Source organism: Alosa sapidissima, chromosome 23, assembly GCF_018492685.1.
Source record: "Alosa sapidissima isolate fAloSap1 chromosome 23, fAloSap1.pri, whole genome shotgun sequence".
Lineage (NCBI taxonomy): Eukaryota > Metazoa > Chordata > Actinopteri > Clupeiformes > Clupeidae > Alosa > Alosa sapidissima.
In genome coordinates, this window is record NC_055979.1 from 10,797,443 (window position 1) to 10,817,206 (window position 19,764).

Sequence of the window (19,764 nt, forward strand, 5' to 3'; positions counted from 1 at the left end):
ATGTGTTCCGTGTTATGTAGCAGACTTTCACTGCCAGCAGAACAGAAGTGCAGAATTAAGGCAATCACTCACAGCCAGTGATGTGACAGTCAAATGTGATGGTAGAATTCTGTTAATCGCTTTACTACACGCACTACTGGTGACACGATCACCCACTGATTCAGTGGAGATACACTGACCAGACAGCTTTTTTCTATTTTGACACATCAAAATCGCCCTGAAAAATAGAAAGGGGCTGCGATGCGACGGCCATCGTTCCACTTGCCCTATGTGTTGCCCCATTCACTTCAATAGATTATATTCAATTTTGCCGGTTGCCAGCCATAAATCACCGTCGCATTTGTATGCCTTTAATTGTAGCATCCCTTCATATAGAACTTCTTTCGGACCAAGGTCAAAGGTACCCCCCCCCCCCCCCCCCCCCCCTTACCCTATGAACTTTGTTCCCATATTAGTTGTATCACATTATGCTCTTACAACTCAACAAGCATCACATAAATAAGTCACATCCTATGCTGTTTCAGGTGAAGTATTCTGTGGTTGTCTAGAAATAATACTTTCAACATTGCTTTCTGAATATATCATAAAAATGTACTAGTGATGTACTATTGTACCCCATTCAAGTTTTGAGTTGGGCACCATCCATCAGCTCTTGAAGTACTGTAAATGACAGAATATTTCCTCTCAAAATTATATCTGTCTACCTTGCAAGATAGTAGAATATGCTGTATTCAGTATTAGAATATGTTGTGACTCTTATGGGAAATATACTTTGGAAAAAAGCAGATGTTAAGGAGGTCATGTTTTTGTTGTTCAGTTTCTTTCGGAGATTCAGGCCTAATTAAGCTAAACCTTACTGCAGCATGCCTGGGCCACCACCTGCTGCTTCTTAAGCCAAAGGCAATGTTTGCCATTGTGCTACAAACAGGACTGTTCTGGATTTCCACAAAATCTGCCAGCCTTTGATAGTCCAGAGAGCAGAGGAAATGACCAAAGTCCAAACAATTCTAATTTTCTCCGCTCCTGTAAAAGGTCTTATCATCTGGTAAAAAAGCTCCATCCTTAGACATTTGTTTTGTGTAAAAAAAAAGATAATTTAAATGTATGCTGACAATGTGAAACTAAATCTGTTGTTTTTTGATGTGTGAAATCCCACCGCTTGCCTTTTACTCTCTCTACCTGACAGAAGCAGATGTATTGAGGAGCATATCAGGACCTTGCCCAGGTGCCTTGCCAAACATATTTCTTTGTTATGTGCACAGAAATCTGAGGAAACTAGAACTTGAAACAAATTATATTTTCCTGGAAGATTGTTTTCTGGAGGTAACTGTTTTATTTCACAGGGTCCCGTATTTTATGTATTTTGTGTATTTAAATGTTTTTTTTTTTTTATGTGGTATGAAAATGATTTATGCAGAACATGAATTCACATTCACTGTATAGAGATAATACACATTTTTCTAATCTACGCCTAATAAGTCCAGCCTATAGCCAAGCTATGGCATTAAACTCAGTGAAGATATCTCATATGGACCATACAGTAGTATACAGATATACTGTACTGTAGTGTGCCTTGACCTTTGTAGCCTACACCTTGTCCAAGACATAGTTTCAGAACTGCTCTGACACACAGCATAGGATGAGACAACAGTATGCTTGAGTATGCAGACTCCAATTAATTTTATTTCCAGTTTCTCTTTTGAAAGTGTGTATGCTGCAGAAATAAAGAATGGAAAAATAAAAGAGAAAACCCTGAACTGACTGAGCTTGCCATAGACCAAAAAAAGCCTGGGTATTATTGTTTTCCTCCAGTACTAAAGCAAGCTTATGCTTTGTGTTGGATGTCCTCTAATACTATGTACAGATGAAAGGAACTCATGGTCTCTTAATCAACTACAAATTTAGTGGAAGGAAATTGCGTTCCTGAAGTCTATATTGAATCAAGTGTGTGGTGAAGAAAGGTGACAGGCATGGGACTGAATTGAGAAACAATGACGAACCTCTTTGCAAGGCAGGCTATAAGAGAAAATATTCATAAACAATTTGTAGACAAAGAAGAGGAGAAACAGAGAGGGAGAGAGATGTTTTTTGCAGAGTTAGTTATGCTGTGTGTAGATGTGCTAACTCATTATTTTGAAATAATAATAAAGCTGGGCTGAGGAAAGAGCTCATGTTGAAATGAACATTCTTGAATTTCCCCTTGGGGATCAATAAAGTATCTATCTATCTATCTATCTATCTATCTATCTATCTATCTATTCTGTTTAAATGAATGGAAAATGTGTTCATGGGTCAAAAATTCAGCGCCACATCAAAAAAGATCCCCAGACGGAAATACTGTAAGTCCTTGAAGTCAAGAGTGGAATACTGGGATACTGTAATTTAAGCTCTGCTCAAGAATACCATAGCAAATAAGAGTTTTGCAGGGGTGAACATTTCAGTCAGATCTTTATCAGTATGTGAATAAAGAAACAACACACGTCAGTGACAGAAAAGAAGAATTTATTGATCCTCTTCACAAATCATTTCAAAAGAAACCTAAGAAGTTAAATAATGTTCATCTAAAGTAGATCTGCAAGCAGCAAAAAATCACCCGACTAAAAACCAAAACCTCCGTTACACTTTTTTTTTTTTTCAAACAGCAAATGTTTTACAGAAGCACAAATTTTTAAATATCCGCTAGCACATGAGAAACACAAAAATAACATATATACTAGTAAATGCATCTGGATTACACCAACAGTTCATGTCAGTCTTTTTTGTGATTTTCTTTTTCTTTTTTTGCGAACTGCAGTAAATAGTTAGAATCAAAGATGACAGGACACGTAAAAATGTGTCCAGAGCTATAATAACTATGAAATACTGGATGTACAGTATCCGCAACAATTGTTGTGTACTATGGATTAACAGACAGAAGAGACAGATCAAGCACATATCTGTCTACCCCTCTGCCTGGTAACACATAGACTGAAAACATGTATGTCACTCTACAAGCTGCATCATATGAGATGGCCAGTTATAATAAACTACAATGCAGAAACAAATCTGATCATGCACTTCATGTACTTGTTTGGATGTCCTAAGAAATATTAATGCATGTTACAGTTATAATCATAGTCATAATAATATCAATAATAGTAACAACCGCAATAATGAATTTGTCAATGCAATGTCATGTAAAACAATAAAATCTAGTCTATAGCTTTGATATAAACGACATTCCATAGAATACAAGTTCCAGTTAACATAGCTAAAGAATAAGACATACAACACAATTTTAAGTACAGCAACCAATTTGTAGCCATTTGTAAAACACCATCTTAACACACCAATTGTCTAACTGTGTTGATTCATTCTGTACTTTTCGGTTTGTCCTGAAATATCAATTGTCCACAGTAATATGGCATCACTATTACAAACACTAAATAATGAAGATTGCCTTTTGATCGTTCTTGAAAATTACATTCAAAGGCTAGTTCCATGCTTATTTTGGACAAAAAACAACCCTTCATTCTCAGTTATTTAAATTGACAACAGAGAGGATCATCCGAACACATTTTTATACAACTTCAGCTCCACCCATGTTGTCCAGGAGACATGTCACACAGCTGAACATAAATAACATTGAGATGGCTTCAAATGTCAAGAGAGAAAATATGTCAAGTTGACATGTTCAACATCCTTTCCCTAACCCATTCTTTTTTAAATAAACCATGAATAAACATGAGAATGGCATAAAATAAAATAACATTCTGCAGGCTACCGCCTATCAGTCAAAACATATTTCATAATAATAAAAAAGCCTTTTACAAGGAATGTGGCATATTTTTTTTAAAAAACCATACAATGCTGTTGACACAAGGCTTTAAACAAAAGTGACAATTTAGTCAACTCCCTCCCACAAAATTTAATCTCAAACTTGAGATAGCACGTCAAACTCACTGACCATGGCTCCTGCTATAGCATTCATAACTGCGTAAAGTGAACATATACGAACAAAGAGTACATGGATGTGACTAGAGCTGAGGGTATCTGTGGCCCCCCAGGCCCACTTGTTTTGCATTAGGAAGAGTGTCGAACACTGTCACCATCAACTGAGTATAACCAAAGTCAGCCAGCGTCTCTGTATGAATGTGCAAATTAAATATACAGCAAGAAGCAAGTTATTGCATTTTTCAAAGTCAAGGAGGGAAACGGTTTCAGTCAGGGGGAAGAAGAGGGATTTTGTGACTCTTATGGGAATTGTAGTCTTACATTGTTCATGAGACTATAGAAGGGGGGCATGACAAAGACTACAGCCCTCTAACTGTACCTCCTCCATGACAGACAAACAAACAAAACAAAACATACAATAAACAACATGCATTTACAGAGCACAGTTAATTGGTCTCCAGAAATGCAGTTGACCGCCGCATCAAGCGCACTGTACATAGCGACTGAATAAATAAGCACTCACGGGCCGACAGAAAGAAGAAAAGAAATAAGCTCAATTCCAAACGAAATGACTAAATATGCAGCATGCTCACACACTGGGCTAAACCTATACAGACAAAAAGAACAAACAAACAAATCAACTGTGACATTGGCTCACACAATAGCCTACACAATGCATCCAGTGCATGCTCAACACCTATTATAACCATTCAATGTACTTCATGCTGTATATTTTGAGTGTGTTACTGAGAATATAAGCCACAGACATACATACAGCATCAGAGTCTGGAATGGTTATAGCAGGGGTTGCGGAGTTCTGTCAACATTCTGACAAGAAAACTATGTAGGTGTGTTATGGCTAGCATGTCACAAATGAGAATCAATCAAACAAACAAACAAAAAACCAAATACTTTTTATATGAATCAATGCTTTTTTTTGTCACTCACAGCCGTATAAACTTCCTGAGAATAAAGCTTCAGTTGGGGTTGATTGCTCAGGTCGTTATGGAGGCTGAGAAGGTCCAAAAAAGAGAAAAAGGGGCGGAGGAAGGGAGTGGTTTGTTTTTCCAATAGTGCTGTATCGACGTGGGAGGGTCATCCGTCGCGGGCTTCGAGGGAGAGGGAGGAATGTCAGGGGCTTCAGGAAGTCGTCATGGAGGAGGGGTCAGTCCACATGGCCGCCACATCCCTGAACCTGCCAGAGGTGTCGTTGGGAGGAGTGACAGTCATTAATTTGTGTCTCATTATTCTATCAAAACCTCAGGGCACTAAATTATAGCTTTCCAAGAAAAGCATGTCTGCTTTGCAACAGTCAAAGGAGTCAAAGGAATCCTTGTAGATTATTTAGCATTTTACAGGACAGGAGTTTCTCCTTGCTTCCATCTTCTCTGGAAGACACTAAAATATATATTTATATATTTATCTATAGTTCCAGGTTTGTCCACCTGATTAGGGATATTGAAATGTACATTTTTTATTATAACATTTATTTGAGGTGGAAGAATGGGTAAAGCTAGAGTGAAAATTAGTTTTACAATACTGTACATGCAGTAATTTTTTGTCTTTTTCCCTTACTAACCAGATATAAAATATATGACCAGAGGTGTCAAAATACTGACTGTGTTGTTAATGTTTTATTAAAGTTGTTAAAATGCATCCACATCATTTCATGACCCCTTGCATAATGTTGGTGACTCCTCTTGGAGGTCACCCACACCCCCCACAGTAGAGCCACTGGGAATCTGGATTAGATTTGACCCAGGAGAGTCCCTGATTCTGTTGTGTGACATAACTGAAGGCTTACCTGGCATTGATGAGATACTGGGCAAGGCTGATGTTGGCGGGGGTTCCAGTGATGGTGATCTGGCGCTCGGATGACCCTTCCATGGCGTTAGCAATTTTGATCTGTGCCCCAGACATCTGTCGGATCTCGTTGATTTTGGTTCCCTGGCGCCCGATTATGCAGCCTATTAGCTGGGAAGAAACAGAAGAGGTATGATGCAATCCCTGTCCACCAATCACAGCGCATCCCTGGAGACCCTGCGACTCTAGTTCCAGAACCGACAGAGAAATCATTCTTAAACCCAGAGGCAAACTTCAGGAGGACCGAGTAAAATATGTCTTTATATGCCGTAGCTTACTTGTTTCTTGTTATTCCCACTGTATTCATCATTCACTGGCCTCCTCCCTTGTCAGGCTGTGATTAACTTCCCCACCACACACATCTCTAATGATGGCATTTTTTACAGCATTGTCATCAACATCAAACCTCATGGGGGCGATGAAGTATTTGGGACAGTTTGTGCAGTTAAGGTGTTTTCACAGTTCTGAATGATGCTCAGTTGGCAGACCCGGAATATACTTGACACTGAAGGGCCCGGCAATGATGTGGCCCTCATCTGGCCAGGATCTGGGAGATCAGAACCACACTGGGCCAGATTTGGGTCTGATTGTGCTCATGTGTGATAATAAAAAGATTGAGGAAGCCACACTATACTCACATCATTGGGAATGGTGAGCTCATGAGTACTGGCCTGTGGACTGGCATCCACACCTGCAATGAAAAGGGGATGGCGGGAGAGAGAGGGAGGAAGAGATAGGTAGAAAGAGAGATAGAGGGGGGTGATAGAGAGAAAGAGAGACAGAGAGATTTAGTGAAGGAGGACATAGAGGAAAGTTAAAGAAGAAAGTCAAACAGTGAGAGAGAGGAAGGGAAAGAAAGAAAGAAAGAAAAAAGACAGGAAGAGGAAGAGAGAAAAGTTGAAAGAATAGCAAGAAAAAAGAGACAGGGAGATACCAAGAGAAAGACAGACAGAGAGAGTGAGAGAGAGAGAGAAAGAGAGAGAGAGCGAGAGCAAGCAAGAAATAGAGGATACCTTAAAGACTGTTGGGTTTAGCAACGGATCAAGATGATAATGTCCACTCATGGTCCTTAAGAATATACAGTTATTCCTGTCAACTGCTGTTTGCGCTTTTTGAACCTGTTTTTAGGCTGTAGTTCAAAGCATTCGTAATGCATGAAAGGATGCTGACAACTTCACATGAATATTTCAAGAATGATCAGTACAGCACCCCCTTCTGGATGCTCTTCATATTACACAAAACTCATTCTACAACCTGGGCTTAGTCCAGAGATGCTGAAAAAAATGGACCCCTCTCTCGACTCACTGAAGACACCTTTCCCATGTTCATTTAGGAAGATAATAAATAAATAAATGAATAAATTCAATAAACAAACAAAAAAAAATATAACCTCAATAGCATTGACCAGGCTTGTGTTGAAAAAATAGGGGTTGGAAGGAAAAAACAAGACGAAAAAAAGAGTGACAAAGACAAACGGACAGACGAACAGACAAAAAAGAGAGTGGTGACTCTACGGGTGCTATGGTGAGAAGGAGCGTGTTTTTTTTTTTAAGAGTGGGGAGCGTGGGTACGTACCAGGGAAAGCGGGGGTGGTCTGCCCGAGGGAGGTAAAGGGGGTTTGCTGCATAGCCAACTGGTGAAGCTTGGTCAACTGCTGAGGGGGGGAGGAGGAGGACAGTGAGACTAAGAGGTTATCATTAGAAACACAGGAGTCACTCTGAGTAAGACGCCCACAACTCCACCACAGAGTGAGAGAGAGAGAGAGAGAGAGATAAAGAGAGAGAGAGTGAGAGAGAACGAGAGAGCAAGAGAATGAGAGAGAGATAAAGAGAGAATGACAGAAAGAAACAAAAAGAAAGCGAGAAAGGGAGACAGACAAAGGAAGAGAGAGCAAGAAAAAGAGAGAAAGAGGGATAGAGTGAGGAGAAGTTGTGGACCGTTGTGGTGGAGGAGGAGAAAGCAAGAGCAACAGACAGACAGAAAGAAAGACAGAGCGAAAGAAAGGAAAACAGACAGAGAAAAGAAAGAAGAGTCAAAAAGCTAGAGGAAACTTTTGTAAAGACTTGGCCTGAACGGAGATATGAAGCCTATTGAGGCGCAAAGTGCTAAAGCTAGCGTTGGGTTGGGGGGGGGGGGGTCCGATTCGCTCTGCACCTCAATCCTCTATCATTGACGAAACATCGAAGGTGTTTAAAGATTAATGATCAATTCGACCCAGTTATGCATGGGTAGGCAATCTTTCCTCACAGATCTCCCTCAAGCCATGTCCTGTCAAGTTCTGGAGGGTAGAGATCTAATTCGGCTCTGACAGACAAATTATCACATATCAGAAATGCGCTATTAATATTATGATGAATATTAATACGGGAGGAAGTCCAAAAAGAAGAGGCATGCAGAAGGCTGGTCATAGTCAAAGGCATCAGTGTCTGTGTCAGAGGGGGAGAAAACTCACGTCTGGGTGCGGAATGGCATACTGTCCCTGAATGGTGTAAGCCTGCTGATCCAGAGAAATGGAAGGATGCAGAGTGGAAGAGAAAAGAGAGGAATAAAAGAGAGAATAAAGCCAGTGGACAAGAGAGAAGAGAGAGATATAGAGATGGGGAGGGGGGGGGGGGGGGGCAGACAGCATGTCAGTTGGCAGTTTGGAACTGAATATCTCATATGACTCATATATATATATATATATATATATATATATATATATATATGAGTATCTGCATATTTATAGTTTATAGTATAATAGTTATAGGTTCCGTGATTGTGTGAGTGAGTGAGTGAGTGTGTGTGTGTCTTTGTGTGCCTGGGTGTGTGTGTGTGTGTGTGTGTGTCTGTGTCTGTGTCTGTGTGTGCGTGTGTATGTGTATGTGTATGTGTATGTGTACAGTATGTGTATGTCCGTGTGTGCGCGCATGGCATGTGTATTAGAGTTTGTCTGTGGTACTCACAGGCAGTGGCTGGTGCTGAAGCAGCAGGCTGAGGTTGGCTGTGGAGGACGCAGCCAGAGGGTCGGCTGCCCTCACCTGCCCGCCGGTGAAGATGACCGGGGCAGCGGCCGGCTTGGGCCGGTAGGGGATGGTGGCACCTTTGGGAGGGGACTTAGAGAGGCGTGGACAGGAGCAAAGCCAAGGAGGGGAATGGACACGGAGCCGGAAAGAACGAGGGCAGAGAGGAGAGAGAGAGAGGGGGTGAAGAGAGAGAGAGAGAGAGAAGGGCAAAAGACAGACACAGTATTAATTGATAGGTCCATGTCAGAGAGAGGGACTTGATAAACTGAGGGGATGAAGGGACCAAAAGAGGAAGAGAGAGAGAGAGAGTGAAAGAGCAAAGAAAAGCTGTGGATCTGGTTCCATCTGTATCTGGGTAATCAGATGTTAACACGGGTAAAAGGATAACAAAATGGTTCTCTCTAAGTTTGTGGTGCATAGCCCTTGTTGCAGTGTAACTGTACCTAGATGATTTACATTTACATCTATTCATTTAGCTTTTATGTCAATTATATTACAAGAGCCATTGTGCCCAGAGCAACTCGGGGTTAAGAGCCTTGCTAAAGGGCACAACAGTGGGTATTGAACCCACAAGTTTTCAGGCTACTTAGCCACTACGCTACCACCACCGCCTTCAGATGCTGTATGACACATTAAGTACTGATAAGCATTAGCACTTTGATACAGTGTAATTACATAAAACCAGGGTCAGGGTTAGAGTTAGGATAGGGGTCAGGTTTGGGGTCATGTAGGTGCAAAGTATCAAAGTGCTGCTATAGTTGGAGAGATAATATGTTGACATAAACTGCATTTAGAGTAGATACAATGTAACAAGGACTATATGTCATAAAATATCTAAACTAAATTTAAAATGTAAAAATGTAACACATCAAATTGTAAATTTCTCCATTGGTGGGTCATTTGTTCATGTTTTTAGGCATGTACAGTTTCAGCATGTTATAAAATGGATTTTTAATATGAATCACACAGTATCTTGTACAATGTTGTGTTTGGTGTGCATTTGCTATTTGAGAGACATTACAATATGCATTAAAAAACAGGAAAAAAAAAGAGAAGAAATGGTTCAAAGAAATGGAAGACTAAAGAATCCCCTGACTTATATTGAAAGTACAATCTTTTCAAAGGCTTTCAACAGGCTTGTCTGAAACTGCCAGTCAATTTGAGACCAAGTCTCTATGGGCTCTTCTACGTGATTGCTATTATTAACCACTAGCAGTTGAGATGTCTTCTATTAGGACCATAGATAGACGTTTAGACACAAATAGTCATGCTTTTACACACACACACACACACACACACACACACACACACACACAGAGAGAGCCCAATACCTCCAGCATCACCACGCAGATCTGCTTGACACACTGGATGATGGCCTCTGGCGTGCCCGAGATGGTGACTGCTCTCTCTGTGGAGTTGGGCAGCATGTCCCCCGCCACCTGCACCTGGGCTCCCGTGGACTACGGAGGAAAAACCAGCGAACGTGAGCTACAGCCAGACATGGAGTTTCAAGTTCAAGTTTATTACACCCGGGCTACACCGTGTTTGCAACTGAAGTTCTCTGTTTTAGAAGACCTTTTTTTGAACGTACACGTCGCTATCGTGTCTGGTATAGCCAGTTCCATCGGTTGTAGTGGAAGCTAATTAGATTAGGTACGAGTACAGAGACAACGAAATGCAGTTTGTGTCTAACCAGAAGTGCAAAAAAAGCAGAAAAGTGCAATGTGATATACAAAGTAGGTGGTGCATAGACAGGACATGTGCAGTGTATTAGCAGTTACCTTGTAAGAGCAAAATAAACATGGCTATGTAATATGAACAATGTGTGAACAACATGTACAGATATGTGCAATGTAGTGGCAGTACCATTATAGTAGTAGTAAGAACAATATAGATATATGCAGTGTATTAACAGAATATATTACAGAAAAACTGAATAAATGTGGATATTTAGTATGAACCATATAAATAGATATGTACAGTATGTACAGCTATGTGCAGTGTGGTAGCAGTACCATTGTAGTGCAGAAACAGTAACATTATATTAGTATTAAAAATAAGTGTATGTGCAGGATGAAGAGCAGTATATGGCTATGTGTAAGTGTAATTACAGTATGCACATTTGTAAATAAATAGACACTACGGATGGGATAGGATAGTGCAGTTTTTTGGGGGGGGGGCTGTTGCAGCATACACTATGCAAACAGACCGCTTCAGTTACGTCCCAGTTACGTGTGTGTATGGGGCTTCCCTGTTACATATCTAGTTTAAAATTTAATGTCATACACTATACATATGAAGTTACAAATGTATGTAGGTAAAAGTGTCTGCTAAGTAACCATGACCATAACCATATACTTGATAAAGATGCAACAGCATTACCAATGATGAAATTCATAATCTCAGAGTCAGAGCTAGCTCAATTTTACATGGTTAGTTAAAAAGGAATATTTAAATAGTAATACAAAAGCACATTTTTTGTGTAAAGAAGTTCAATATGAAGGAGATAATTATAAAATAAAATGTCTAGTGGTAAAACAGTGCAGACAGTAAATTGACTCAGGACAGGTAAACAAAACAAAGCCTTTTATTCACTAGCACTTCTGCCAAAGATGATGATAACAAAGACAAAGAGGGGTCTGGCGGAGCATCTCTCTCCATTTGTAGGTGGAACTTGATAAAACACAATAATCTGCACATGAAAAGGACCTTAACTGGCCCTTAACTTTTGTGTATTTTCCTGAAGTTTGATATTCTATTAGTAAACATTGATTTTTCAAATTTGAAAACAAAAAAGTCTCTAGTCCTCTCGGAGGTTGCTCCAAACTACAGTAGATATCTAATGGCAACACCTGAACATCTTCAACATGGACAGGATTATGGAGAGGGAACGTTAGCATTCACACAGCATCAACCAGGCAAGTAAGATTCAGTAAATGGACAGGAACAGTATGCTTCAGTACTTTTTATAATGATTTATATCTAGTCATAATAAATTATGTATGTGATTTATATACTTTATTTCTGTGCTACAGGCATTAAAGAAAGAAAGGATTGAACAAAATCAATAAAGGCCTTTCTACTGGGGAGATTATGTTCTCTTATCACCCCTTCATAATCACAAAAATATGTTGGGTCTACACTGGGGGCAATCATAACTGTGTTCAAATTCGCAAACATAAGCACGTTCGCGAACGTTTGCAAACAGTTTTCTGTTCGCTGTGAATTCTCCATGAACCTCTTGTTTTATTGATGACAAAAACTACATGGTGTATCTTCTGTAGGAAGAGTCTATAGTCTGCAGGGTACTGCTTTCAGTTCAAATAGAAAATCCACACTTTCTAGAAGCCTGAAGGCAGAGGCATACCATACTGAGCCTGTCTACCTGAGAACAATAAAGCCTTGTAGACTACCTTTGTACCTTTGTTTGATACTGTACCTCACACACACACACACACACACACACACACACACACACACACACACCCCTTACCTCTCTCATCTCCTTGATCTTGGAGCCCCCTTTCCCTATGAGGGAACCGCACTGGCTGGCCGGGACCACTAGGCGCAGGGTGACAGGTGGTTTGCTGGTGGCAGGGCTGTTGCTCATGGAGTTGATGATGTCCTGAGGGAGGATACAAAATGGAAAATTCCAGATCTCCAGCTCCTCCATAATGCTCAGAACACTTCCATGACACAGCATTCTAGGCTCTTTGCTAAACTCCAGACTTTAAAAATGGGGCGAGTAACATCTTCATGAAGTAGTCCTTGGCATGCCTCCATAGCAAAAATAGTGAATGTTCTACTGAGTTTTCTGATGACAGGTTCTTTGTCTTAGCTTTATCTTAGCACAAAAGAAATAAAGCATCATTCACAAAGGTATCAGCTATAGTGAAGCCAATGTTATTTCACAAAGCGGTTATGAAAAGCATCTTACAATACAGTGAAGTCAAACAGTTAGCATGCACCATTTACCGTAGCTGAATGCTTTCAGATTTTGTTTTTTGTAGAGAGACAGTCAAATAAAAGTTATTTTTAGTAAGTCCTTTGTGGCTTGAGATATTCTCATTATTTGTCAAATAATTAGATATGCTCCATAAATCTGTTTTAAATATAAAATTAATGGAAACTCTTTGCCTCTGCCTCGTTCATTAATTTTGTAATTTACTGGGACACCTCGGCGGCCATTACCCCTTATGTAAAGTAAAGCAATTGCATAAGTACCTCTTCAAACTTGTAGGCGATCATGGCAAAGGCCTTAAAGATGGCATCTGTGGGGCCGGTGATGGTCACTATCCTCTCAGGGCAGTTCCCTTCTGAAATGTTGATGCGAGCGCCACTCTACACAAGAACCACAGGAATACAGGCTGTTATTCACTCAATTCAATTCAACTCAATTCAATTCTGTTCGATGAGCTTTAAGCAATAAGCTGACATTTTTAAACACACACAATACAGTTTTTAAGCATACAAAAATGGCCTGCTGACCATATTATCACACTGATAAAGTAAGTATGACACAGTAAAGGGCTGGTCTTACCTCCTCACGCATTTTCTTGACTGTTTCTCCTTTCTGAAGAGAGAAGATAGGCAGAGTCACTGGACTGTTTAATTATTTAAATCTTCAGTTCTTGGAAAACTATATGTAATAAGTTACATTCTACAAAAGCGGTCATTTACCTTTCCAATGATGCTACCAACCTCCTGCAAAATGACAAGCAGATGAACAAATCAATGACAAAATACTCTCACTACATGGGTCAGATGTGCATGCATGCATTACTTAATTTAATTATTATTTTGCCAATAAACAAACAAACAAACAAACAAACAAACAACAAACTTGTGCTTACCTTGCCATGCATGAGGAGCCGGATGGTGAGGGTGACATTCAGCCCGCCTTCGGACTGGACTTTGGCAGGTTCCATCATGGGGTCGGTTGAGAAGGGCTGGGTGTGGTCACGTGAAGAGGGATCCGATAGGGCCAGAGAGTGAGTGATGGGAAGGACAGCCAACCAGTCACCTGCAATGAGCAAGATTGACAGGCCAACGGTAAGGTGATATATTCTAATAAACTGTACATTTGCATAGCATGCTACTTTGCCCATCCTCTTTTGAAAAGGATAGTGTACACCATTTTAGGAACTTGCACATCTCAAAGCATTATCTCCCATTTTATACCAGACTGAACCACAAGGGGGGGTAGTCTAATCATACTACCCAATTGGATCATGACAACATGGATGTATGGATAATTGCTTTGAGAGGAGATATGGAAATATGCATTTATTCATGTAAGAGTATTAAGCCTGCGATAATACCATCTTAGTAAATCTGTGAGGCCTACCGAATGAGCCGGTGAGTATTTCATGTAACACTGAGATATGGACAAAACAACAATTATGCGTCCTCACTGTATGCTTATAACAACACAGACTGTAAAGAGTTGCATCTGGTAGAAACGCAACGTCAACAACGTCAGACCATGGCCAAAATGCTCCCTCACAAACACCCATCCATCACCGCCATCATCAGTCACTACACTGCAGCTCGTAGAGCAGTCTGGAGCCGTCTGGACTGGTGTCCGGTAAGAAGCCGCAGAGAGGGCAGGGGAGAGTGGATAGAGATGGGGATCGGCACTGTTGTTGCCAGCTGTCCTCCTCCAATCTCTCAGAGGATGCTGGGATTACATAAAGCCCTAATCCGGGGTTAAGACCATCCAGAGGTTGGAGGGCAACGTAGCCAGCACCGAGAAATAATCCACAAAACAAGCAGCCCCAGATGACTACTGTGGATCCAGCCAGAGAGAGAGAGAGAGAGAGAGAGAGAGAGAGAGAGAGAGAGAGAGAGAAAGTATGATGAAGAAATCAAAGCCGCTGCATTACAGCACTGTTGCCTCGGGGCTGAGGGCAGTATTATGGGATGGGATGGCGTCCATCTAGAGGACTGCTTTCTTGTACTGTAGCCGAGTGGCCTGAGTGTTAATGCTGGTGAAAATGGCTGCCACACAAAATAAATAAAGGATGAAATGGAGGGAAAATGTATTGCTTCCGCTGAAATTTTACATTTTAAACATCCCATCCTATTTTAAACATTGCAAACATGTTTAGCTAATCTGTATTTTTGTATGTGTGTGTGTGTGTGTGTGTGTGTGTGTGTGTGTGTGTGTGTGTGTGTGTGTGTGTGTGTGTGTGTGTGTGTAGAGCAAGGGAGGAGGGTACATTTTCCAACGTCTCTGCACAAACAAAATGGCCTCATGTTTGAACAAATGCCAGCTTCCAGGCATGGCCTACTCAAAGACTGCTTCCTCCTCCTATCCTCCCTGCTTCTCTCTCTCCCCTCTTCCTGCTCTCTACCTCTTCTTCTCTCTCTCTCTCTCTCCCTCATTATCTACCTTCCCTTATTCCTCTGTCTAAACAGGACATGAGATGTTATCTGTCTCCTTGTCGTTCATCGACATGGACACACACACACACACACACACATATACAATTGTGCTAATTGAGCTTCAAGAGCACAGCCTTGTTCTCTCTCTCTCTTTCTCTCTCTCTCTCTGTCTCTCTCATTCTCTCTATGTGTGTAGCGCGCACACCATCACTGCTAGTGAGCGAGTGCCGCTTCTCACGGAGGTGACATCTGATGGGGAAAGTGGGTCAAGCCTTCTGCTAAAGAGCTTCTGCCCCCTTCCTCTGTGGCGGCTATCGAATTAAGCACGCTTCGCGCTCGACTGAGCACCGCTCCGCAAAAACGCTCCCTTTTTTCCTCCCTCCCTTCTCTTTCTCCAGCCCCCATGCTCTCGCTTCTAACCCCCCCCCCCCCCCCCAATTCTGCTGCTCTGCACTGCAGACTGCGCAGCGATGGTAAAGAGAAGAAGAAGAAAAAGAGAGAAAGAGAGAGAGGGAGGGAGAGAGAGAGCAAAGGAGTTCTTTTCTTCTCTCTCTCTTGCTGTGATTCAGTTTTAATACTTCAGGCCTGCGGTATGCAGAGCCTCTGACAATGAGCAATGGGGCGGCCCTTTCAGAGCAAGCCAAGTGCACGGAGATCCATGGAGCAAAAAGTCAATACTAACAACCCCTCGTAACAAAAGAAGTGCAGTGAAAGAGGGAAAGAGCCTGGAGACTTCTCTGAGGGCTTCATCAGCTGTGCTGTAGGCCGTGACCCTGTCAGGCAAGGCGGTGTACAGGTGACTGTCTGACAAGTGACGTGTCAAAGAACATTCTCGTTACATAAAACCTGACACACTAGGCTATGACTTATTAAAATGTCTTTGACTGAGTCTATGGTTATACAGGTTTGGTTGTTGGGTTGGTTCACTTCAGGAAAACTCGATTAGGAGCACCTTTGTGAAAAATAAGAAGAGCATCTAAATATAATAATATCTGTAAAAAAGGACACACAACAGTAACAACAATGTTTTTGTGGTGACCCAAAGGTCAGAGTGTTGGTGTCAAAATCTAATCCTTAATCAAAAAAGGCATAAATGCAAAAATGTAATCCTTAATCAAATCAGATTTCAATTCTCCTATAGTATCAGAACAGCCAAAATTCCATAGGCCAGCGAGATTTTAAAATAACGTCTGTTCAAAAAATTGAAACTATGCAATTTTTGGAATGTGTCACTCTTTCACCTATAGCTATAGTTGACAGCTAACAGGAGAAACTATGCAATTTTTGGAATGTGTCACTCTTTCACCTATAGCTATAGTTGACAGCTAACAGGAGCAAGAAAATTTCCTCAACTTCTATCCGTCGACTGCGATAACCTCTTGGGTTCCAGGAATTGCTAAATGGTTCCACGGCTTTAGAAAGTAATAGTTTTACAGCGCCATGACCAATGGGTCTCTCAGGTGTAATGCACTAAAGCTGGCAATTCTGGCACTCCGTTTGACCTTGCTCTGCTTGACTTGAAACCCATCGGTGACAGGTGAATTGGATAGCCACAGACGACAACTGCAGTTCAGGAGCAGATGTGGACCAAATTTGGACCAGATTTGGGCCGGATCGAGGTCGGATCTGGTGTCTGGATGTGCAAACACTCAGCTCATGCAAAGCCTCTTACAACACTCTGGTCGGGACAGGCTCTAATGCTGAAGGAGGATTTGCATCCACTGGATCCCTGATCCCAACCTTAAGATCAAAACTGCATGAGAGATAAAGACAAAAATACCCACATTGAAGGCAAGCAGTCGGATCCAACAAGACCAGGTTGCATCAAATCACAGTCAAAGCGGTTTACTTTTATTTGTGTGGCAGCACAATTTATTTAATGTTGGCACCCATCCACTTTTGGGAATCACTAATCTGGTATTCTACTTCATGCAGCTGTGAGATGCAATCTTTTTTCCATAAAGCAAGCCAAATTAACTGATGTACAGTATGTTGATGTGATAAAATGTATATTGCCCTAGGCGCATTTAGAAAATGGAAACCTCCAGTAGGCGACTCAATAACATCATGACTGCAATGAGATTACACAACCACTGCGATCACCTGATAATACCATCTCCTCTCATACATGCAGTTTGGGAAAACAGTGATCATAATCCGACCTCTCAAACCAGTGACATACTTTGACCACCAAGTCAACTTTGACAACTTTCCCATCGGTTATCGTTAATAAATAATGACTCCCCCCCCCTCCCCCCCCCCCATCCAGGCAGCAAAGCAAGTTCCAGAAGTTTTTCAGTGGTTAATCACTCTCCCGGGCGCTGGGACGTTTAATCAATATCTCTCACCACAGGACATCATGGCGAAAAAAAAGATCACGGGGGTTTTCCACAAGACAGATAGAGACAGAGACAAAGTCTTCTCCCTACTGTATGCTTGATCTTCATTTGATGGTCCCCACGGACTCTCGGCACCATGAAGACAGACTTAAGAGAAGATTTAGCGCAGCAAGGTGGAAGGGAAGTATTAGGCTGTCACAGGGTTAGGTTGAAGGTTATGGATATGTGGGGATGCAGGAGTATGCTCTGGATGTAGGTGCTCTTTGGATAAATAAAACCGGTTTATTGCCGATGATCGAGACAAATTATGTCACAGTGATGATAATTGCACTAATGACTCTGGAGGTTACCCTGTTTTACGTTGGTAATAGATACTGAATGCATTGCATTCAGTGTGGTCATTATATTCCAACCAATCGCTCAGAGGTTTCATATCAAAAATGACGTACTGACGCAATCCACTCACTTTATCACCAAAAAATTGTAAGCAAAAGCTCACCAAAACTTTGCAGCGAGAATAATTACCCAGTTCATTTTCGAACTGCGTCGTTATTTCTCCCGGACAATGACATATGGCAGAGTCGTAATTAAGACAACAATGAATTGGGCCCCTGCTGCAAGCTCTATGTATGTTTCTCGTGAGAATGGAGGCATGCTTCTGCCTTTTGTGTTTGCTCACTGAGATACCACGGCTTAGGGTCTCGCCTCACTCAATTACAGTCAAAACCACCATGAAGAAACGCACATACATTCGCATGGAGTCGTTAGAACGTGCGGCATGAATTAATAATGGACCCACCATGATCGCGTGCACGTCATTAATACAGCATTACATCATTAACACAAAAAATACAAATTATGACCGGTGTCAATCTCTTCTGTCCATTTGACTTTGTCTGAGACCACACATTTCAAGACGAAAATCAAAGCCTCAATGGCCCCTAACTGGACAATGTCTAGTAAAAGGACCCATGTTAAGGCACAAATGAAACAAACTCTCTATTTAACACTATCTACGCATTGTAATTTGACAGATTATTTATATATTTGTTTTCTAAAATGACCACAAGACAGAGAGGCATAAGAAGGCAAAAACATTAGTTTTTAAAGAGGCTTTACCTTTGTGCTGCGCCACACAGATGGCCTCCACTTTCGACGTTTGCGAAAAGATTAAAGATAGAAAAAACGTGCACAACACGCAGAAGGAAAATTATTTTTTTCCCTCGCGTTTCGCCCAGCTTAGATCGAACGCTGACATCTGATTGGTCCACTGACAGCGACGCGTGGGCGGGCAGTAGGATCACGTGACCTCTGGCGAACGACAAAATGGTGAAAAAAAAATCGAAGCGTGGATTCGGTGCAATTTTTCGGGGCGCGATTCAGCAACGATGCCAATGCTGCCACTTTGTGTTGTGATGAAAGAGGGTCAATGGGTGAGGGGGTGCCCAGGCTCTGGGGGACCCCCCCCCCTTCTCCCTGGGGATCATGGGAGCTGCCCACTGAGGCACACTGGCATCTGAGCGCACCCATTGGGCGATGCGTCATCGCGGCTACCTCTGCCCTCAGGCCCAAGGGTGAGATCTCGCATCAGAACACCTCTCTTACCCCTGTTAGGCTCCGAAGGGGCAGAGCAACCAACAGCCTCTATGGACAACCATTTCCAGAACAGCAAATACACACAACACACACACACACACACACACACACATACAAACACATACAAACAGGCCAAATATACACATGCATGGAGACAAATAACCACATGTACTCCAATTGCCCCCCCACACACACACACTCGCACACATTTCAAAATACAGCTTCTGGCATGGACACACACATACATGAACACACTCCTATTAACACACGTACTGTAAAACATAACCCACTTATGAATGGGGAACAGGCAACCCAACAGTATCACATTAAACAAACTCCCTGCCCCCTTCATATACACACACGCGTGCACACACACACACACACACACAGGGCACGCGGCTGTGTGTGTTTAGCAGGGGGGATGGTCAGGGGGCAGAGTAAATGTGTTAATATGTTGGACATAAGGGGGGGGAAAGACAGAACAAGCGTAAACTGTGGTCCATAGTATGTGTCCTCTCTACCGATTTTCCCCTGCATTTGAAATCTCATGGCTCGAATTAGGTTGGGCTTTACTGACATCTCTCTGGGATTAACAATCCCTGCGCAAATCCACCGAGATGTCAGATGCACAAGAATTAATC

At 41.8% G+C, this 19,764-nt stretch overlaps 1 protein-coding gene across 5 annotated transcripts in view; it reads right to left on the reverse strand.

Moving 5' to 3' along the window:
• Positions 1-2,519: 2,519 nt before the first annotated feature.
• LOC121698300 (poly(rC)-binding protein 3-like) overlaps positions 2,520-19,764 on the reverse strand; it is a 26,194-nt gene continuing 8,949 nt past the window's right edge. The window contains exons 1-13 of one of the 5 annotated variants that reach the window (XM_042080299.1): positions 18,647-18,719; positions 13,655-13,824; positions 13,482-13,505; positions 13,342-13,374; positions 13,026-13,142; positions 12,295-12,426; positions 10,133-10,261; positions 8,742-8,891; positions 8,249-8,290; positions 7,372-7,447; positions 6,435-6,487; positions 5,738-5,907; positions 2,520-5,128 (exon numbers count right to left, since the gene is read on the reverse strand). In XM_042080299.1, coding sequence (XP_041936233.1) covers positions 5,074-5,128; positions 5,738-5,907; positions 6,435-6,487; positions 7,372-7,447; positions 8,249-8,290; positions 8,742-8,891; positions 10,133-10,261; positions 12,295-12,426; positions 13,026-13,142; positions 13,342-13,374; positions 13,482-13,505; positions 13,655-13,732 — 1,059 coding nt within the window. In that variant the 5' untranslated portion in view covers positions 13,733-13,824; positions 18,647-18,719 and the 3' untranslated portion in view covers positions 2,520-5,073. Of the gene's footprint in view, positions 5,129-5,737; positions 5,908-6,434; positions 6,488-7,371; positions 7,451-8,248; positions 8,294-8,741; positions 8,892-10,132; positions 10,262-12,294; positions 12,427-13,025; positions 13,143-13,341; positions 13,375-13,481; positions 13,506-13,654; positions 13,825-18,646; positions 18,720-19,764 lie in introns of those variants that run through there. The other 4 variants (XM_042080296.1, XM_042080297.1, XM_042080294.1 and 1 more) reach the window with 4 other exon arrangements.